Raw genomic sequence first — 19,731 nt, 5'->3', positions numbered from 1 at the left:
CCTTTGCAAATTAAATATTAGGGCGGGGTGTAGTCATTAGCAGTGACTAACCACCCAGAGAAGGCTCCTGGCACTGTGCTACAGCAGCAAATATATTCCCATTTTCTGGTGGGATTTAAAGCCCTGGTGTCTGCTGAGGCTGCGGTGGCCACAGGAAGCTCGTGGCTGGTTTTTGGGTCCACCCAAGGCAACACAGGTACCTTCTGGCTGCTCCATGGATGCAAGCAGGTGTCCTGAGATTCCTGTGGAATGGACACAGCCGGTGTCCAACACTTGGTATAGGATCACCATTTATTCCGCAAACCTTGGTGATGCTCGAGCCACGGCACCGTGACCTCTCGGCACAGAGGTCTGGGCAAGGCAGAACCCTGGTCCTGGTTTGCGTCTCTGCAAGGGCTTTTATTCTGCTCCCAGTCCTGTTGATGTTGCCCTGTGCTGTGGGGGGATGCTGGGGATGGAGACCATCACCTCAAAATGAGCCCATCCACCATCAGCAGCAGGACACAGCTGCTGGGGACTGAGAAGATCCTGGGAAGCGAAGCTTTGCAGCTTCTTTTAATATTCTGTCTGGGGGGCATGGCAGAAATAGACATTTGGGATGCATTATTATTGCTGGAGCTTCACTGAATGCCGTTTATGATTTTCAGATGCAATAAACCAAGCAGGGGAACCCATGAGACTGAAGGGTCAAAATATCCTTCAAGCAAATCCCTGCCGAGCTGTGGCCCCACTAATTATCCCAGATTGTCTACAAGCCCGTGGCAATTAAAGCCTAATTACCGCGAGCTCGCCTGTCACCAGGAGTAAAACTCTGCCCCACTCCTTAATGGCAAGGAAAGCCCAGCCTAAGGAGGATGAGGAACAAGGGAAGGATTCTCTGCAAATATTGATGTAGTTCCCTTGGCAAAATCAGATGTGTCAGCCCCACAGGTATTTTATCGATTACTATCGGCACTGGACATGTTGTCTCAGGGATTGGCAAAACTCACCCCGGGCAGGAGGGATGAGTTTGAGACTGCAGAAATTAAAAAAAAAAAGTTCTGAGGGGAATAAAAAAAAAAAACTTCAAAAGATCGTCTGGTGATTTTGTGTATTGTGGGGTGGGATGGAAACGGAATCCCGTGGGAGAGCGAGGTGGCCTGACACGGGGCATTCCTGTAGTGAGGATTAATTTCTTTCCGGGAAAAAGAAAAACACTTAATGTTAGTTGATGATTTTAAGCAAAGCCATTCCCGGGGCCTTTGTCATCCCATGATGCTTTGAGCATAATGTCATGGGGCTTCCAGCATCATCTCATGGGGGTTCAAGGGGGGAACCGTGCGAACCCCCTGGCTCAGTGTAAACCTCCAGTAGCACGAGCTTTGGCCACCCCCCCCAAAATTTGCCGTGAGCCAATTTTGGCGGGGTCGCCTTGGGAGGGGGTTACCCCCAGCGCCACGATTTTGGGGAGTCCGAAGGGCACGGGGAGGGCGTTGTTGTCCTCCTGTGCCGGGGATGAGGGATCGGGTGCCTTCAGCTCCCGGGATGCTCTTCCCCTCCCTCCTTCCTCCTCCTCCTCCTCCTCCCTCCGCCGCCCATCCCGCGCTGTGCGCAAGCGTGTCCGCCCCCCGCCCGCCCCTCCGGGCCGGCCCCGCATCCCGCACCCACCCCCCGCATCCTCCGGCCGCCCCGGCCCCCCCGCGCCGCCCCATGGTGAGTCCGCACCCGGGGGTCCCCCCGTGTCCCCCCGGCCCCCTCGCGTCCCCTGGGCCCGCGTGTGCAAAGCGGGTTTGCGGGTCGGGGGGTGCTGAGCAGAAAGAAGAGGGGTGGGAAGCAAAGCCCCGGTGTTTTTTGGGGGCTGGAGTGGTTGGGGGGGCGCAGGGCAGGAGCGTTGCCCGCCTGGCAGCTCCCGGGCAGGGTTGGCATGGGGGGTGCAAACTGGGGGTGTGGGGATACTCCCCGATAACCCCAGCTCGGACCCCCACCGGTGCATCCCACGCCTTTGGCATCGATGTCCTGGCGAGCGCGGCACATCGGGAAGGGAGAAAAGTGGCTTTATTTCTACGTTTGGTGGGTTTAAAAAAATAATTATGATGATTATTTTTCTAATTAACGCAATTAATCGGTGCCTGAAGTGTGAGTGTGGGCAGCGGCGAGAGGAAAGCCCTCGCTCTCCCGGTGCCCTTCCATCTGCTGTCTCCCCATTCCCGGCAAAACAAACCCCCTGATCTCGCCGGGAAAAAAACGGCCTTTGGCATCGCTCCTGCCCGTGGCCACTCCCGGGGAAGGAGATCCCACCCGAGAGCCCCGGGAAGAGAGGGTCTGGCATCTCCCCGCGGCTCGGGGTGGGCTCGTTGCGATGGGTCTGGGTGATTGGAATGCCCGGGAGCCGGGGCAAGGAAGGGAAAATCCTCCCGGAGGCCCTGGGAGGGGAGGACGTGCCCCGTGTGCGGCTCAGGACGGCATCGCTCCCGTGCGGAACGACGGGCTGAGGAGGATTTATTAAGTCGTCTGAGCTTTTTTTCCCCCGTCCTTGAGCATCCTCTGACCGGTTGATGGATGTGCTCCGGTAGCCTGGTGATCCCAAAGGGGTAGGAGGGGTCCCTGCCCGTCCCCCACCCAATGCTGGTGCGGACAGAGCTGCTGGGAGCGGGATCTGGGCACGTCTGTGCAGGATAAACCCCATCCCGTCCCACTCCGTGTGCCTGGAGCCCTCTTCTCCCACGGGACAGGATTGTTTCCAGGGAGAGGTGAGGATGCTTGCCCCGAGACAAGCAGAAAAAGGACCCGCTGGACCTTCTCCCATTGATCTTTTCATGTCAGGTCTTTGCAGGGTGAACCGGTGGTGTTTTATTGTTCTGGGGAGTGGAGAACAAAGGAAAATTCTTCCTCTGGGTGTGTTTTTTGTGTTCCTCAGCTCAGACACCGTCTCTCCCATCGGATCAGTAAGGTGATGCCCGGTGGGTTGATGCTGGCTGCTCGGCAAGTCCAATGTCCATCTCTTAAAAGAATTTTAATTTTCTTTTAAAATGTAGATAAATGAGCTGGGATGGAGTTTGGGGTTTGGGCTCCCTTGCTGCACCCTCTGCCCGCGTTGCCAATGGGGCACAGCTTCCCTGAGCCCCTAAACGGCAGGAAATGAATAAACTGAATAAAGTCTTGTGGTGGAGCTTTTCAAGAAGCTCTGCTGAACTTCCCCATCTTTTCTGCCGAGCTCTCCCTCTGGATGCTGCTGGAGGCAGGTGATGGATTGCCCAGGCTTGTCTGTGGGACAGACACCCCAGGCAGGCCAGAACCTTGGATCAGGGATAGAACTGATGCTTTAAGTGTTCTCTTCCTACCCTGGCCCCTAACGATGTGTCCAGCGTTAAATGAACTCCTCACGTTGCTATGAGCCGTAGGATGGGATCAGCATGCTTTGCTGGACTCTCCCTAACCCCTGTCCATAATTATCTGCATCATTAGACGGCTGCTTGCTCATCCAGCTTCAGGCAGGGAGTTAATAGCAGCTGCTCCAGCCAGGCACTGAATTCCGAGGAGTAATGCCTCTGCAAATGTAAATAGGAAAGGAGGAACTGTCTGTGGACACTGATTTTAAGGGATGTCCACTGTGGAGACCTGCAAGTAGGGTGTCTTCCACAGCTGGGATTGGAACATCCTCCTGGAGGATCCACCCGGGAGGGAAAGCATCCATTTGGGACTCTGGAGCAGCTGCACTGATGTCTACAGGCCTGTATTTTCATAGCTGGTGTCATCCCCATTCTTGCAACCAGCATCAGAGGGGGATGCCAGGCTGCGGGATGTGGGAATGCTGAGACCAGTGCCCTCCCCATGCCTGTGCTCAGGGGTTTTCAGCTGGCAGCAATTCTCAGGTTGAATTCTGCTAATTAATTATTTGGCAATATCTCTAAATCCCATGTATTCTGCTGCTTGTTCTCTTTGATGAAGTGATGGTCCCACTGCTTTAGCTTCGAATATTCCAGAGCTGATGCAGGCTGGCAGCATGGAGTCTGCTTCTCCACAGCTTTCCCTATTGTGCTTTTTAAAAAAAAAAAAAATTATTTTATGTTATTTTCCCCCTTTCATTTTTTTCTCCAGATGTAGCATGATGGCTGTGTAAGGAGCAGGGATGTGGTCCTGTTCCTGCAGAGGTTGGCATCGTGGATTCACCGGGATCCCTCTGGGATCCCATTCCAGGCTGGGACCCCCCCATATGCTGCCACCAGGGACACTTGCATGAGTGGTTTTGGTTTTGCAGTGAGGAAAGGAAATGATTTGATGCTTTCATGCTGCTTGTTGCAATTTCTGGTTCTCTTTTTTTTGGTGTTTCTTAAGTTCCCCTCGCTTTTGTTTCACACTCCTCCATCCTCCAGCTGTGATCCTCGTGTTCATTGAGCTTTTTCTAGGAAAACCCTGTGTCTTCTTGGGAGGGAAGAGCTAAAAACCCCAGTACTTGCTAATCTCTTGCTTTTCCAGCTGCTGACCCCTTGCATGTGACCGGGGTTGGGCTGGAAAGTTTCCTTGGAGGAAGGAGAAAGGCATTTGGCTGTCAGGGAACGGAAAAACCAGAGGAGCCACTCTCCATCCTGGTTTTCCTTCGGGCTGGCAGAAGCACGGAGCGGTTTTGGGCTGGCGCAGGCTGCGGCTGCTCTCCAGGATGTGGCACCATCATGGGATGCAGCCCGTGCTGGCAAGGGATGCTCGGAGGTGGGATGCAGTGATCCCAAGGGATGGATGGTGTAGTGCTGAAGGAGGACTCCTGACACCCCGCCAGAAGTTAGATCCACAAATCCACGGAGAGATTTCTGCTCCTTTTTGGAGTTTTGGTTTCTTTTTATTACAAGCCAGAACGACCCTCAATCACCAAACCGCGTCCGGATAGGACCAAGCAGGAAGCTGGCTCCCTTTCCCTTGTGTTTTGCAGGTTTAAAAACACAGATCTGTGCTGAAGTTTGGTTCTTCTCTTTAATCCTGGGTCTGTGAAGGAGGCTTTAACCTGAGCTCACGCCGTTGGAATTCCCTGCTGCGCCAGGGAGAGGCTCCTTGCCTTCAATCGCTTCCAGATGCCATTCCTGTTCCGGCTCTTCCCCTTGCAAAATGTCTCCCCCAGCCCGCCGAAGTTTTCCCGGCCGGATTCGACATCCCGATATCCGGCCAGGCTGAGTAAGCCGAGCCTTAATTTTTTAACCAGAGCTTGATGCCAGCGGCGGGAGGTTGGAACTCACCCCGCGGTGTTGCACAAGCCGGAGCCCCGGGGTGGATCCTCCGCCGGGGTTTGAGCTGCTTGCGACATCGGGTGGTTTTAAAATTTCTTTTAAAATGTAGATAAATGAGCTGGGATGGAGTTTGGGGTTTGGGCTCCCTTGCTGCACCCCCTGCCCGCGTTGCCAATGGGGCAGAGCTTCCATGAGCCCCGAAATGGCTGGAAACCGAGGCAGGAGAGTGCTGAGCAAGAGTTGAGGAGTCTTAAACGCTGCTCTGGGGCTTTGCTGATGTTCTGTGCACCCAGCCAGCCCAGCATTCCCGCCGTGGATCATAAAACACCCCTGGATGAGGACTAAACCCCCAGCACAGCAGCTCTGTGGCTGTGGGGCTCATCTGACCACCCTGGGTTGTGGTGTGTGGGTGGGATTTTGTGGCATGAGGATGGATCAGACCTGTCTGTGTTGGGAATGGTGGAAAGCACCGAAGCCTTGAGGGGAAAAATGAGGTGGAAAGAGAGAAATGAGGGAGAAAAATGCAGAGAGGGGGGATGCAAGTGGACTTTGGGGATGCAGGACAGAACAGGATCAGGGTGTGGGAGGTGGGATGGTGTCAGAAGTGAAGGGCAGTGAGGGGCATTAGGGGTTAAACGTGGTGCTGCCTTCGAACAAGGCATCAGGAGCAGTGCCAAGGGCTGGGAAATCCTCTGGCCCATCCCTGTGCGATCACCAGTGCTGCTTCCAAACCAAAAAATAGAAGGGAAAAAAAAAAAGAATCACAAAGAACTGTCTGTTCGGGCATATTCGGGCTCAACAGGTTTCGCTCCTGGGCGGGGTCTGGTGTTTTGGGTGGGGGAGCTGAGGGCTGCCAAGAGCCCGGCTGTCAGAGCAGGCTCTTTATGCAACAAAAAGATGAGATTTGTCCTCAGAAATCTCACCCCGGGCTCCTTTTCCACTGCCTTTTTTCTCGTGGGGTGACGGCAGGCCTCGAGGGCTTGGGTGGTGCAGGCAGGGTGGGAAGGGCTGGGCAGCTCCTGGGGAAGGGCTGGGGGGGATTTTCAGTTAAAATATGGATGAACACAATGTTTTGGAGCCCTGACACCATGGCACCCGCCCCAGCACCTGGTCCCGCTGCCAAAGCCCTGCATCCCCCTGCTTCTTCAACATCCTCGTGGTCCATGGGCATCTGCCCTGGAGCTGGGGCTTCCCAGGCCCCTTTGCTGCCTAATTAACAACACTGCCGCTTAATTCCTGCTGCGTTTACAAGTTAAATCGACAGATTATCTGTATTATGCAAACACAGCTTTAAATCTTAATTATTTATTTGCATGGGGTGTCTGGAAATCAGCAGCATTGAGTCTGGGGATGCTGTTCTCTTGGAAGTGCAGACTTGTGCTAGGAAATGAACCCAAAATAGGCTTTTTTTTTGGTGTGGTGGGTGATGCTCAACACCCCAGCTTGGAAAAATGTCTATTTTTTCCTTTTATTTTTTTTGGGGTGGGGGGTGGTTATTGTGGGAGGCTCATCTTTAAATAGCCGTGGTTTATTTTTAGGTCAGTCGCTGCTTTGGATAATCCGGCTTGGCTGGGCAGCTTTGCTTTTCTTCCCATTCTCAGGGGTTTGATAGAAATAGATTTATTGAATTATTTCATTTTTAATAAAATAGTTTCATACATTCAATAAATGATTAATAGAATTAAAGAAACACAGGGTGGAGGATGGGAGGTTCTGCCGGTGGTGGCTCTTTCGTGCTGTCTCGGACAGGGAGCATCCACTGGGATGACCATTTGCGAAACCTCTTCCCAAAGAGTAATTCCCACACTGGAATTACACCTTTGGCCCGGCCAAAGGAAGGTTGGGAAGCGGCTGGATTATCTCCCACTAAATACTTGCTGAATGAATAAGCTGCTGGTCCTGGGGCTGTAGCGGCTGGGGTGACGTGAGGGATGTGCCGGGCTTGGAAACACCTCGCTGGTGCCAACTGGAGATGTTTTCTCTGGAGGAGGATGAGCTCACCTGGATTTTATTCCCCTCCCAGCCTGGCTTTTGCTCTCTCCCCCCTCGGGAAGTAATTTTAACCGAGGGAGGCTGGCGCTGGCGATGGAGCACCGAGGGACGGACGGACGGACGGCTGCCTCGCTGCAGGTCTCTCAGTCTCCATCTCCCCCTCCTCTATTTTAACAGCCCTGGGGGGATTTGGTCCTCGATGGGGAGGATGATGACAGGAGGAATTTGGAGGCTCATCCCTGCCCTGTGTGTGTCCCCTCCTGCCTCTGGAATATCCGTTCCTGCCGGGATGCTCCTGCACTGGGGCTGAGCCCCTTGGAAGGCCAATTCTGGCTGGCTTTAGTCTTTAACACAGAAGGGATGTGCCCATTGGGGTTTTGTTTTCTTTTGCCCAAAGCCATGAGCATCCTGGAGGGAGATGCTGGGGAGTGGGCAGAAGGTGCCTTTTCCCACTTCAAATTTGGAAATTGTTATTTAAGTGATTAAACTGATAGGCAGGAGAGGAAACTGAGGCCAGCAGCACAGCTGGAGAAGGAAAGGAGCAAAATCCAGCTTGTTTAGGGTTTCTTGAGGGCTCTGGGATACGCGACGTTCATTTCCTGCTGGGAGCAGCTGCCAGATGGGTTGAGCTGCCTGCAGCGAGTGCTGGAGACAGCAGCTCCTGACCTGGTGGATGCTGGAGCTGTGATGGGACTTTTCTGGACCTTGGGCTGGGAACGACCGATTGCATCGGCTCACGGCAGGGAAACCGCTCAGGCGGCTGGAAAACAACCCCGGGAAGAGCGGCAGCAATCCAGCTCCTGGCTCTTCCAGTAGAGCTGGAAAGACCAGCTTAGGGCAAGACCTTGCATCCACCAGGATCCCGCCTGGCCGATGTGCTTTAAGGCATTGCGGTCTCCTGCTCATCCAGGGCTGCAGGATCCTCCTGGAACCTCCAGGCAGCTCCAAGCATCCTCAGCCTCATTTCCACGGGCAGGGGCTGATGCCGAGCCATGGAGCGCTTTGGCAGGAGCTCCCCAGGGAGAGTTTAACCTTGTTAGTGGATCCTATAATTCACAGCTCTAAATGAAAAGGCTCCTTGTCAGAGGCAGCAATGTCGGATGCTCTGGTGGATTCAGGGCTTCTGGAAAGACCCTGGTGCCAAAGGTGGATTTTGTGGCCCCAAATGCATCTGGTTTGGCTGCTGAGCCGTAGGGATTAATCGCTCCCCAAGGCAAACGGTGATGGAAGGAGGAAGCAAAGGTTCTTTGGGTGGAGGGGGAAGGTGTGACACTGGGGTGGAGCCATCCCTGTCATCCCAGGGCATGTCCAGAAAGTGTGATCCCTGGCGAGAAGTATCCATGAGAAACCATCTCAGGCTGCTGGATGGTTTCCTTCCTCACCCCTCGGACAAGGATGTAACCCTCTGTTAAATTAATGGGATATTAAGAGCGGAGCATGCTGTGGGGAAGGCTCACACCTCTCTCATCTCTGCTTTTCCGGGCTGGAGGAGATGGAGAGAGGTGAGGAAACCTCCGGCCCTTCACAGCTTCCCCTTGGAAGCACCTTTCCTGCCAGGGCTTGAGGAGCAGCTGAGAGAGGCTTGTCTTCCTCACCTGCATCACCGTTTCTTGCACTGAGATGAGCTGACATTCCTTCCCGTGTGCTTTTCTGGGGAGAGCCGCGACTCCCACCACACCCCATCCATCCCGCTGGCACAGGGGAAGAGCAAAGCTGGGGCCCAGGGGCTCACTGGGGTTAGCAGCGGGCTCGCTCCACCTGCCTGCCTCATTCTCCCACTTGCTCCACTTGGCTGGCTCGTTTTCCCCTATCTGGGAACATTACTTGGGATGCAGAGCAGGGAGGCTTTCTCTGAGCGGCAGTGTGGCAGGAGGGTTTCTGTGTGTGCCGTGGTTTCTCGGCAGGGCTTTTCCTCCCCCGAATCATCAGCATATTACAGTGCTGCGCTAGGATTTGCAGTTTGGAAAGTTTGGGGGGAAAAGGTGCCAGAGACGCGGGAATAAGGAGTGTTCTCTAGGCAGGAGGGCAGGAAAGCTGCGTTCCCATTCCCCTTGGGGAAGGGCACCGCTCCGTCTCGTGGGGTCTTCCTAAAAGTCCGAGTGACTCACGGAAGGGGATTTCGGTGTGAAAGGCCGAGAGGTGGTGGGGGAAGGCTGCGGCGAGGTCTGAGCTCCGATCGGCCACACCTCCTCCTTAAGGGCGGCTGCGAGCCCGGCCCTGGGGCTGCCGGTGCCGGCTGAGGTGGGTGGGAGGTGGGTGGCTTTTCGGAGGTGGGTGGCTTTTCGGAGGTGGGTGGCTTTTCGGAGAGCTCAGACATCTGTGCGACGTGTGCCGGCTCGTCGGGGCGCTGCTCCCGCTCCCCCGGGGCTGGCTCCTCTCGGCGGAGATGCATCGGGGTCCGCGGATCCTCCGAAGGGGATGGCTGCCCTGCCGCTGTGGGTGGCTGGAGCCCTAAGGATGTTCTCCCTTCTCCCTCTCCTAGGGGAAGAGAGGACGGCCCCGTAGATCCCGCCGAGCTCCTGCCTGCTCCGCCTGGACCAAGAGGACGGGCCGTAAGTAGCCGTGACTTGCTGCCAGCTTATCCCCGCCCCGCTAGGACCGGCTTCAGCCTCTCCCGCTGCTGAGGATGCAGGAAAAGGTCTCCCTGAGATGGGAGTCCTCCTCCCTGCGTGCGTTAACGGAGCACTGAGGTGATGCTGAGGCTGCAGAGTGATGGGCTGGGTTGTTTCCTGGGAATCTCCGTCTGTGCATGGGAGAAAAGAGCAGAGAAGAAGGCACTGGATTTGGGGCTGACCAGATCGGATGTGGCGTTGCTCTGGGGGTTCCACTCCTCTGAATCCGGTGCAAAACAGGAAACGGAAGGGAAACCACGGGGCCAGCGAGTTAAGGTTGCACATGAGCCTTGCGAGGGGGGCAGTGGCTGCAAGCGGCTTCTGAGCCCCTGAAAGGGGACCCCTGGAGTCAAAAGCCACTGGGAGCAGGAGCTGCCTGCAGGATAACTCAGCCCTTGAGTTCCTTGATATCCCTTAATTTCCCACCCCTTTTCCCCGAAGAGCTGGGGCATTGCTTGAGTTTGGGTTGGGGATGGGCCACAGCATCTCCACGGTTTAATTTTTACCTTCCAGAACTGTAAGAGAGTGGTGCTCCCTGGGGATGTTCCGCCTGCTGCTCCCAGGAGAGCGGGAAGAGGCTGCCAGCACCCTGCCTGCACCCCCAGCTCACTGCTTCCCCTTTTCTGCTGCTTTTTGGGGGGATTTAGCCCAAAACACGGGTTCAAAGCTGTGTTGCCATAGCTGCTTTTGCCGTTGCTGCCTGCATCCCTGGATGATCCCTGGGGATGGAGATACTGGAGAGTAAACACAGCACCGAGGTGACAGTGGCACCAAAAGGGGGCTGGATGGGGCAGGTAGGAGAAAGATGAGGCTGGATCGATGTCAGGGGATGGGGGATGAAATCCCCCAGGTCACATTAGCACTGCCCTCGTCTCCTCAGCAGGGGCTTGTCACCCCGTGGGTGGCTCTGCTCTCTTCAGCAGCTCGGCCATAACCTCCAGGGTGTAGCAAGGTGCAGACAGCAAGAAAGGGTCTTTATTTTAGTGTTTTAAATAGCAAAAGAGTGATTAAACCTATATAATAATAATAATAATATATAATCTCTAATATTGTAGCTTAACTGTAGCTCCACGATGGCCTGGGGTTACCCCAGAGCTCATCAGGTGTACCCACACCACCGGTGTTTTGGGGCTGTAGGAAGGGATTTGTGTCCCCATCCCTGCGTTTTTTCTGCTGCAAGGATTAAAAAAAATATAGGGGGAGAGGAGAGGGTGGAGGCAGTGCTGGTCTGAATCGCTCTGGAGCACATTAAAACCAACAGTGCCATGGGAAGGCGGAAGCAGCCTGGATTTGTCCCAAGGACCTGCCACTGTGGAAATACTTGTTGTACCTGAGCTTATGCACTGTTGCCACCTTGAAAATTGCAGCCTGGTCATGGGTAAATGTTTTGTTAAGACTCACATGCCAACGAGGGGTTGTTTTCCCCTATCTTAAATCTTTGGCTGGGTTACTGTGTGCCTGGGATACCACGGCTAAGGAAACAGCGCTGCCTCTCCGAGTTAAGAGGCAATTAAGATTCCTTTAAAGATTCCTTTAAAGTGACTCGAAGGGCTCTTAAAATAGGATAAATGTGGCTACCACTGCATGGGCTGGGCCGGCTCCATGCCCTCTGTGGGGCCGTGCCCAATGTCCAGTGGAGTTGATTTTTGCAGTGCTGTGTCCTCATGACCCTCTTCATCCCCCCAGCCCACGGCACTGCAGCTCCTGCTCTTGACATTGCTCTGCTCGGTGGTTTTTGGCATCCCTGGTCCCTTTGTGGTGTCCCTGTTTCCCTGCCATCATCCCCATCCCATGCAACGCCTCTGAGGGGCCTCAGATCCAGACCCTGCTGCCTTTTGGTTGTTGCGATCCCACAAGGATTCTCTTCCCAGCTCGGAAAAAAATTCCCTGAGGACCGGGAGCTCGCAGCAGCCGGGGCGAGGAAGGTTTGGGATGCCAGGCTGGGGATTTGGGTGGCTTTGATGCTCTGCCAAGCCCAGGCAGTGCCTGCAGTTGGATCCTTTCCCTGCAGGATCGCCCCCGGCCGCCTCCCAGGTTGTGCTCAGGCTCCGGCACGCGATGGTTGTGCCGGGGCAGGCGCGGCCGGGCCGGCATCTGCTGGGCTCCTCCGGCAATCCCAGCCTGGAACACCCATGAGATGGGGGCATAGAAGATCCCAGGGCTGCAAACTGCTCCTGTGGGGCCGATCCTGGTTTTTGTCCTCCAGGGAGCGCAGGATCTGCCCTGCTGGTCCCCGAGAGCTCCGTGTGCCTGGAAAGCTCGGGAGAGATGGTCTGGCTGGGACTGGAGGGGTCTGTGCTGTCCTGGCTGTCTGTCTGTCTGTCTGTCTCCCTTTGGTTCTCACTGCCACTGCATCCCTTCCTCGGGTGCTGTCCAACTCTCCTCCAGTTAAAAATAAAGACACGTTTATTTTTGGATAAACTGTTGGAGATGCTTGTTTTTCAGTGAGCATCCTTCTTCCCCAGGGAAGCTGGACCAGGCAGTGGGTGGCTCTGTGTCCCGTGGGCATGTGGGATGGGACGATGGGAGCATAGGAGAGGTGTCCTCATCTCATGTCATGCTTTTCCCAATCCATAGGTTACCATGGAAACACAAAAGTACCAAGAGTTTTTGCTGCATGGCCTGCTGGTCCTTGATGCTTTGCCAGGATGGCCTGGGATCACCATCCATCCATGCTGGGGTGGCGTGGGGGAATTTATAACCACTCCCCACCTCCGTGCTTGTTCCATGCCTTCAAATTCCGTTTTTTCCTTTCCTTTTTTTTGGCTGGGAGCAGCTTGGCAGCTGCCTGCTGCCACTTTGTGGATTCACATGACTTAAATCTGGAAATGCTGGAGCTGTTGAGGCCATGGGGGGAGATGGGAATGGATGGATAGAGGTACAGGGATGAACTTCCCTGAGTTCCCCCCCTGGCAGGAGGGTTGGTCCTGATGGATGCTGCTGGCATCTCCCGGGGGACGTGGTGAAACTGAGAGGCAAAACCCTGCTCCCGGTCAGAGGTAGACAAGGAAACTCCATGAAGCTTGGAGTTGAGCTGCCTCTGCAGCATCCTGGGATGGGGCTTTCCCAGAACACAGGGTGGGGAAGGGAGTGGGAGAGGGGGAATGGGCCGTGGGGCTTCTGAATCCTTTGTGCAGCAATAATCGCAGCCGGAGGTGCTGTGGGGGTGCATCCTCCGACATCAAAGAGGGGCTTTTCCAGACACTTCTTCCAGTTGTGGGGAGCTGAATCCAGCTGGGACTTTCCCCCCAGCTTCAGGGCTTGGCGGGGCAGGCGATGCCCTGGACCGACCCCGGGGGAGTGGAGATTCATCCCAACGAGTGCTGAGTCTCTCCCTGCCGTGTGGGATGCAGGGGGCATGGTTTGGGGAGGGGTCCGTGTTGGGGGATCTGGGGGATGCTGCACGGGCTCTGAGGATGCTGTGGTGGGACAGGGATGTTGTGGGGGCTCTGAGGATGCTGTGGTGGGATGGGGATGTTGTGGGGGCTCTGAGGATGCTGTGGTGGGACGGGGATGTTGTGGGGGCTCTGAGGATGCTGTGGTGGGACGGGGATGTTGTGGGGGCTCTGAGGATGCTGTGGTGGGATGGGGATGTTGTGGGGGCTCTGAGGATGCTGTGGTGGGACGGGGATGTTGTGGGGGCTCTGAGGATGCTGTGGTGGGATGGGGATGTTGTGGGGGCTCTGAGGATGCTGTGGTGGGACAGGGATGTTGTGGGGGCTCTGAGGATGCTGTGGTGGGATGGGGATGCCAGTGGGAGGGGACTCTGAGGACGTTGTGAGGGACCAGGGATGCTGCAGGAGCAACGATATTGCAGGACTGGGGATACTGTGGGAGGGCTCTGAGGATGTCATGGGGGCTCTGAGGATGCTGTGATGGGACAGGGATGCTGCAGGCTCTGAGGGTGCTGTGATGGGACAGGGACACTCAGAGGGTGCTCTGAGGGTGCTGTGATGGGACAGGGATGCTGCAGGACCAGGGATGCTGTGGGAACCAGCAGGACCCTTTGGCATTGCTCCCTCCAGCAGCCCTGTGAGGAGGACACAGGGCCTGGCTCGGGGTGTTCAGACCTTCTTGCTTTCAGCAGCTGCCGTGGTTTGGGCTGTGGATCTGGGAGGGCTGTGGGGAGCTTGAACTCATTCCAGAGGCACCACGGGCACGGGGGCAGCCGGGTGTGCTCTGTTTTGCTCTGCATTCCCTGAACGCTTCACTAAACAAGGTTCCATCTCCTCAGGGATTATTTGCTGTGTTTGCCTGAGATAAGCTTTGCATCAGGCCCAGCTTGTGCGTACAAGCCTGGGAAAAGATCATAAAGCTGTCAAAAATATTATTTTAAAAAAGCTGGTATGTAAAGGCAAACATTGTGGGCAGAGTGGATTTTCCCAGTGTCTTCAGCGGTGGGAGGGGCACAGTGCGCTTGGTTGGGTGTTTTGGCACCCAAGGATGAAGCTGGGAGGTCAATTTGGTGCTAAAATCAGGTCCTGATGCCCAGCAGTTTCCCAGCCCTGGGTGAACAGGGGTACTCAGGTCCTCCAGGAGCACCCCCAGCCTCCAGCTGTGGCAGTGGATTTCCCCTCAGGGCTTTTGTGGTCAGTTTTGCTAAGAACAAAACCCCCCAGGAAGCACAAGCTGCTTTTTACCATCCCCTAATTTTACTTTTTCCAAGCAATTGTAACATGTAAAGGGGTGAGACCCTCCCAGTGCCTCCTCCCTGGATGCTCCCACCCTTGAAGATCCAGCTATGGGTTTCATCTTCCCAAACAGGAGGGGTTTGTTGAGCCAGAAATACGGATGCAGGATGAGAGCCAGGGTGTGAAGTGGGATGGGGGGTTGCTTCCCCTTCCTGGGTGCTCCAGGTGATAGTGAGGCACAATTATCCATGTTTTATGAAGGAGAAGCGGGTCAGAGGGAGAGAGGTGCTTTCCTAGGGGACCACCTCACCTGTCCCCATCCCTCTGCTGTCAAATGGACACAATTTTCTTTTTCTTGTGTCCTGTCCCGTTGCTTTGAGTGTGGTTTAATTGTCCTTAATTGCCTTTTAATTGCCCTTCCTTCCCTTTTTAATTAATTGCTCTCCTGCCATTTTAACTTCAGATGCTGGTGACAGGGAAGGGAAGAGCTTGGCTCTTGTGGGACCATCTTTCGTCCCATTCTTCTTCATTCTTGACACATTTTTACCCCCAAACCTGATGTTCTTGGCTGTTCCTTGGCTGGGTGAGGCCGTGGGGTTGGCAGGTGTTGGGACTGTTAGCGGCACTTCCTTGGGCAGGGAAGGGATGAGGTGGTGACTAATCCCTGGAGACTGTGATAGGCTGGCTCTGATGGAAAGACTGGATGGCCCAGCCCCTTGGCTGGCATTTAACACACCGAGAAGTGGCCAGTCAGATCCCGGATGAGCTCCGTTACCGCATGGCAAAGCCAAACCCAAACCTGAGCCTGGCTTAGAGCAGGATTCACCCCGGGAGCAAAGCCTCCCCTCTACCCCAAAGCTTCTCCCACCTGGTAAGTTCATTTTCCGTCCTTGCCGTGTCCTGGCGGGATGGGATGAGCCGATCCCGGGATGGGTCCAACCAGGGCTCTTTGCTCCTTATTCCAGGAGCGAGAGGTTTCGAAGGAGGAAAAAAGTGGCCCCGCTTCCCTGGGCAGCGTTTGCGTGGGCACTGAGCTTGTGGCAACTCCTTTCCCTGGGCCGGGATGGGTGCATCCAAGGCGCTGAATGTTCCCCAAGTACGTGGTGCTCTTCGGTTTGATCCTGCTCGGCTGCTCCTGTCCTTTCTGACTGGCTTTGTGGTGGCACGTTGGGCTTTGTACCTGCTGGTGCCAGATGGATGCTTAAGATGGGCTTAAAGTCTCCCCCCACAGGATTTTGTGGTTGAAACCCCACTGGGGGCTTGTTTTTCCTCTCTAATTCCGTTTTTTTTCCCTTTGGCCTTTAACCTGTAGGGCTGAAGCTCCTTGGGAAGGTGGCTGCTTGCCTGGCTTTGATAAGCTCTCTAAACCAACCTTTTCGCAGCAAAGAAATGTGAATTTAAATAAATAAATCCCTTGGGGAACCCTTGCACCTGCTCGTCCGCAAATGCAGATGGGCAAGCAGGGAGTGGGGCCTCTTGGATGGGGTTTTGGGGTCAGCTCTGATGGGTTTTGCCCTGATCCGATGCCATTCCCTGTTTTCCTGCTGCAGGTGACCAGCGATGAGAGCTCCGGCCCTCGCCTGATCCCTTTCCTGCTGATAAAAATGATCAACAAGTCTCGTGAGTCCCATGGGGGGGTCCCATCTGCCTCTGTCCAAGCAGGGATGGGGAGCCTGGGGAATTTGCATTTGGAAATCTGGGGGTTGGGTGCTGCTTCTCTGTGGTTCCAGTTGAGTGAGGGAGAATTGGGGTATCACCAGAGAAAGTTGTGGCAGGGAGGGTGGTTTTGAGGACCTTGATCTCTAGGCTTGGGCACCTGGAACCCCTTGGACTTTGTGGCACAAAAATGGGGTGGAGGCGCGTGGAAAAAGGGATATTTGCCTGAGCTTTGATGCAGGCAGGAGGAAACAGAAATGCCACAGTGGCTTTTAAACCTGGGACAAAAGCACCTGGCTCATCTTGGAGCTGTTCCACTCTGGGGCGCGGTGCCAGCCAACCCTCTCCCTGAGGAGAAGGGTCTGCCACCCTGGATCTAGCCAGGGATGCTGTGGGACCCCACATCCAACTATCCAAACCCCACAGCTGACAGTGGTTCTTCTCTCCCTCTCCCCTCTGGGCATGCAGGAGGGAAGATCCTCGGGGTGCTGGCGCTGTTTCTGGTGATGGTTTGGTACTCGATCTACCGGGAAGACAGGTACACACAGCTGTGAGTGCTTCTTACTCAAGTTTAAAGGATCTCCTGCCCTTTCCCTCATTCCCGGGAGGCTGCTCCTTGCCCCCCATCCCACACAGGGATGCCAGAGCAGTGTCTGGCTGGATCCCAGAGGGCTGGGGAGGTGGCAGCATCCTCGGCTGCTGCTGGAGAATGGGGGACACAAACGAGGCTCCTCCTCAGTGCGTGTGGGGCTTTTTGCAAATGCTGGTGCTTATCTGAGCCCGGGAGGATGGGAAAACCCCGCTCTCTTGCCAGTGCCAGCGATGCTGGTGGAGATGGGGAAAGCAGAGGGTGAGGTTCATGAGCAGAGCAAGGGAGACCTCTTCTGATGCAAGGCTGCAAACCCAGCAGATAAATACCCAGGCAGTGCTGGCCTTAAACCCGGCTGGAAATCTCTCACAGGTTGAATCCCACAGTGGGGCTGCCTGGGGGTGCTGGAGCCCCTTTTGCCAGGAGGGGTGTGCAGAGGAACAGGCATCATTTGATTTAATTAACCTCTTCCTTCACAGCTTTTATTTCCCTGTGCAAGAAAACAACAAGACAATGTGTCCCCTGGGGGAGGTGGAAAAGAAAGCGGCGCAGCTCATCGGGAAGTGAGTTTTGGGGCTGGAAGCAGGGAGTGGGGGGGGATGCAGAGCCAGAACCCCGCTCCTTTTGCCATCCCCGATCCCAGTCTCACTGGCCCTTTGCTCCTTGGCAGCTACACGAGGGACCACCCGCTCTTCTTGCAGCTGAAGGACTATTTTTGGGTGAAGACGCCGTCGCTCTACGAGCTGCCCTACGGCACCAAGGGAAGCGGTAAGGCCGGCAGCGCTCCATGGGCTCTGTCTGTCCGTCCTCCTGCTGCTCCTGGGGTTTCAACTTCCCTTTTCCTAAAGACAGCAGCAGGTTGATTTTGCTGGGGACTATTCCCAAGCTATTTTCTTGGTTTTTAGACTCTGCAGTGCCTGTCTCCTCACCCTGGGTGCACACGGTGCCTCTGAAAGAGTTCAGGGTGGGCCAGATTTTACTAAGCCCCAGCAACGGATTATCTGCCTGAAACCAGGATTAACAGCAGGAGCAAATTCGGCAGGGACGGGGCAGCACCCAGGGTGTTGTGCCAGGCAGGAGCTGCCTTCCTCGCCTTCCTCACCTTGTCCTTGCCCTTGCTTTGCAGAAGACGTCCTCCTGCGCCTGCTGTCCATCACCCACTACTCCCTGCCTGAGAGCATCCGGAGGTAACACCGGGGTGGGTTTAGGGGCTTTTCTTTCTTTTTCTTCGTCGTTGCTCTCTTGGGGCATGGTTGGAATTTGTCTGTTGTGGGCCCAGGATTTGACAAAATGAACCTCTGCAACCCCAGGGGTGGTGGATGGAGCACGGGGAGGTTTGGAGACTGGACAACATGGGGGTTAAAATCACCCCGGTTTCAGAAGGGGCCTGGTTGAGATGGGGTTTTCTCTCGCAGCCTCAAGTGCCGGAGGTGTGCAGTGGTGGGCAACGGCCACCGGCTCCGCAACAGCTCCATGGGGGACACCATCAACACCTACGATGTCGTGATCAGGTACAGCCCTGGGCCCGGCCCACCGCTCCCTCCCCAGTGCCACCCGCAGCTGGGGCTGACCCCTGTGATGTCCCAAAGGCTGAACAACGCCCCGGTCCATGGTTATGAGCAGGACGTGGGCTCCAAGACCACCATGCGCCTCTTCTACCCGGAGTCGGCCCACTTTGACCCCCGGACCGATAACAACCCCGACACGCTGCTGGTGCTCGTGGCCTTCAAGCCCATGGACTTCCAGTGGATGGAGGCCATCCTCAATGACAAGAAGAGGGTGAGCGTGGTGGGGAACTGGGTCCAACCCCTCCCTGGCTGCTCCAGATTCCAACTGTCCTGCCACCCCATGCCTGGGGACATCTGACCTCTTGCAGGTTCGGAAAGGGTTTTGGAAACAGCCCCCGTTGATCTGGGACGCCAACCTGGAGCAAGTGCGTGTCCTCAACCCCTACTACATGGAAGTAACTGCTGCTAAACTGCTCAACCTCCCCATGAAGCAGCCACGGAAGGTCAAGCAGGTAAGGGGTGGGGATGGCTGGTCCCCCTGCACCCTCTGAGGAGGGACAGCCTGTCCCCGTGCAGTTCCCTGAAGGCTGTGGCTCTCTGTCCCCCAGAAGCCCACCACGGGGCTGCTGGCCATCACCTTGGCACTGCACTTCTGTGACCTGGTGCACATCGCGGGCTTTGGCTACCCCGATTCGGCCAACAAGAAGCAAACCATCCACTACTACGAACAGATCACACTCAAGTCCATGGCTGTAAGTGTCTGCTCCACAGTTTTGTCCATGTTCCCCCCATTTTTCCCCCAGGATGGGGGATGGCAGCCCAGGAGAGCAGTGCCAGGATGCTGAATGGTGTGGGAGGCTCTTCCCTCTCGCTCCACTCCCATGGTGGATGTTGAAGTCCACCTTTGGGTGGTCATCATCCAACTTCTCTCAGCAGCCAAATGTCTTTGGAGGCACAGAGAGTTGGATCCATCCCCAGTTTATGTGTGAGGAGAGGGGCGCATGGACAGGGTGGGGAGGGCTCCGTCCCTGCTTTTGGGGGGCTGAAGTCCCCGCTGGTGGGGTGGGCAAGGTGGGAGGAGTGGAAGCAAAGCGTGTGGTCCCTCCTCACCAGACCCTGGCCTCACCCCCTGCTCCCTGTCCCGCAGATGTCGGAGCACAATGTGTCCCACGAGGCCGTGGCCATCAAGCGGATGCTGGAGCTGGGACTCGTCAAGAACCTCACCTACTTCTGAGGGCGGCGGGGCTGCGCAGAGACACCGGCCCCGGGACGAGGAGACAGCGTCCCCTGCAGTGAGGGGACACTGCGCTGGTGTGGCCAGAGTGACCGAGGGCAGAGCATCCTTGTCGCCGCCACCACCGCGCCCTGGGACTGTCGGAGCAGGGCCGGGGCTGGGGCCGCGCTGGACCGCGGGTCCCCGGGTGGGGCAGCTCTTGTGGGGCGCAGGGAGCCTGGCAGGGCCGTGCCCCAGCGCCTTTTCTACTGACACACTGAAGCTACCAAGGACTTGGAGGGGATTTTTAGGGTAGGGGGATCCTCCCTCCCAGC

The 19,731-nt window shown here is 55.8% G+C and overlaps 1 protein-coding gene across 10 annotated transcripts; it reads left to right on the top strand.

Moving 5' to 3' along the window:
* The first annotated feature begins 1,637 nt into the window (after positions 1–1,637).
* On the top strand, positions 1,638–19,510 carry ST3GAL4 (ST3 beta-galactoside alpha-2,3-sialyltransferase 4). 10 transcript variants are annotated; one of them, XM_032133605.1, is made up of 12 exons: positions 1,638–1,692; positions 9,670–9,739; positions 15,396–15,526; positions 15,981–16,050; positions 16,555–16,636; positions 17,155–17,238; positions 17,346–17,443; positions 17,802–17,862; positions 18,091–18,186; positions 18,265–18,454; positions 18,552–18,695; positions 18,792–19,039. In XM_032133605.1, the coding sequence occupies exons 3-12, from the start codon at positions 15,494–15,496 to the stop codon at positions 19,026–19,028; spliced, it is 1,095 nt and encodes a 364-aa protein (XP_031989496.1). In that variant the 5' UTR covers positions 1,638–1,692; positions 9,670–9,739; positions 15,396–15,493; the 3' UTR covers positions 19,029–19,039. The 10 variants fall into 10 exon arrangements, with proteins under 10 accessions (XP_031989496.1, XP_031989502.1, XP_031989497.1 ...); XM_032133606.1 differs by lacking the exon at positions 1,638–1,692 and adding an exon at positions 1,925–5,142; XM_032133602.1 differs by lacking the exons at positions 1,638–1,692; positions 15,396–15,526 and adding exons at positions 6,887–7,325; positions 19,331–19,510 and having other exon boundaries at positions 18,792–18,935.
* Positions 19,511–19,731: the final 221 nt, after the last annotated feature.

Source organism: Corvus moneduloides, chromosome 25 (assembly GCF_009650955.1).
Source record: "Corvus moneduloides isolate bCorMon1 chromosome 25, bCorMon1.pri, whole genome shotgun sequence".
NCBI classification, from domain to species: Eukaryota; Metazoa; Chordata; class Aves; order Passeriformes; family Corvidae; genus Corvus; species Corvus moneduloides.
Note: the sequence above shows the minus strand (reverse complement) of the source record. Positions and strands in the feature narration are given on the sequence as shown.

Bases quoted from the DNA above. Each gene is read 5' to 3' on its own strand.
- ST3GAL4 (XM_032133601.1), top strand. From the start codon at position 7,168: ATGTTTTCTCTGGAGGAGGATGAGCTCACCTGGATTTTATTCCCCTCC. The intron at 18,455-18,551 runs GTGAGCGTGGTG...GACCTCTTGCAG, and splicing joins TCCTCAATGACAAGAAGAGG to GTTCGGAAAGGGTTTTGGAA. The intron at 18,696-18,791 runs GTAAGGGGTGGG...TCTGTCCCCCAG, and splicing joins AGCCACGGAAGGTCAAGCAG to AAGCCCACCACGGGGCTGCT.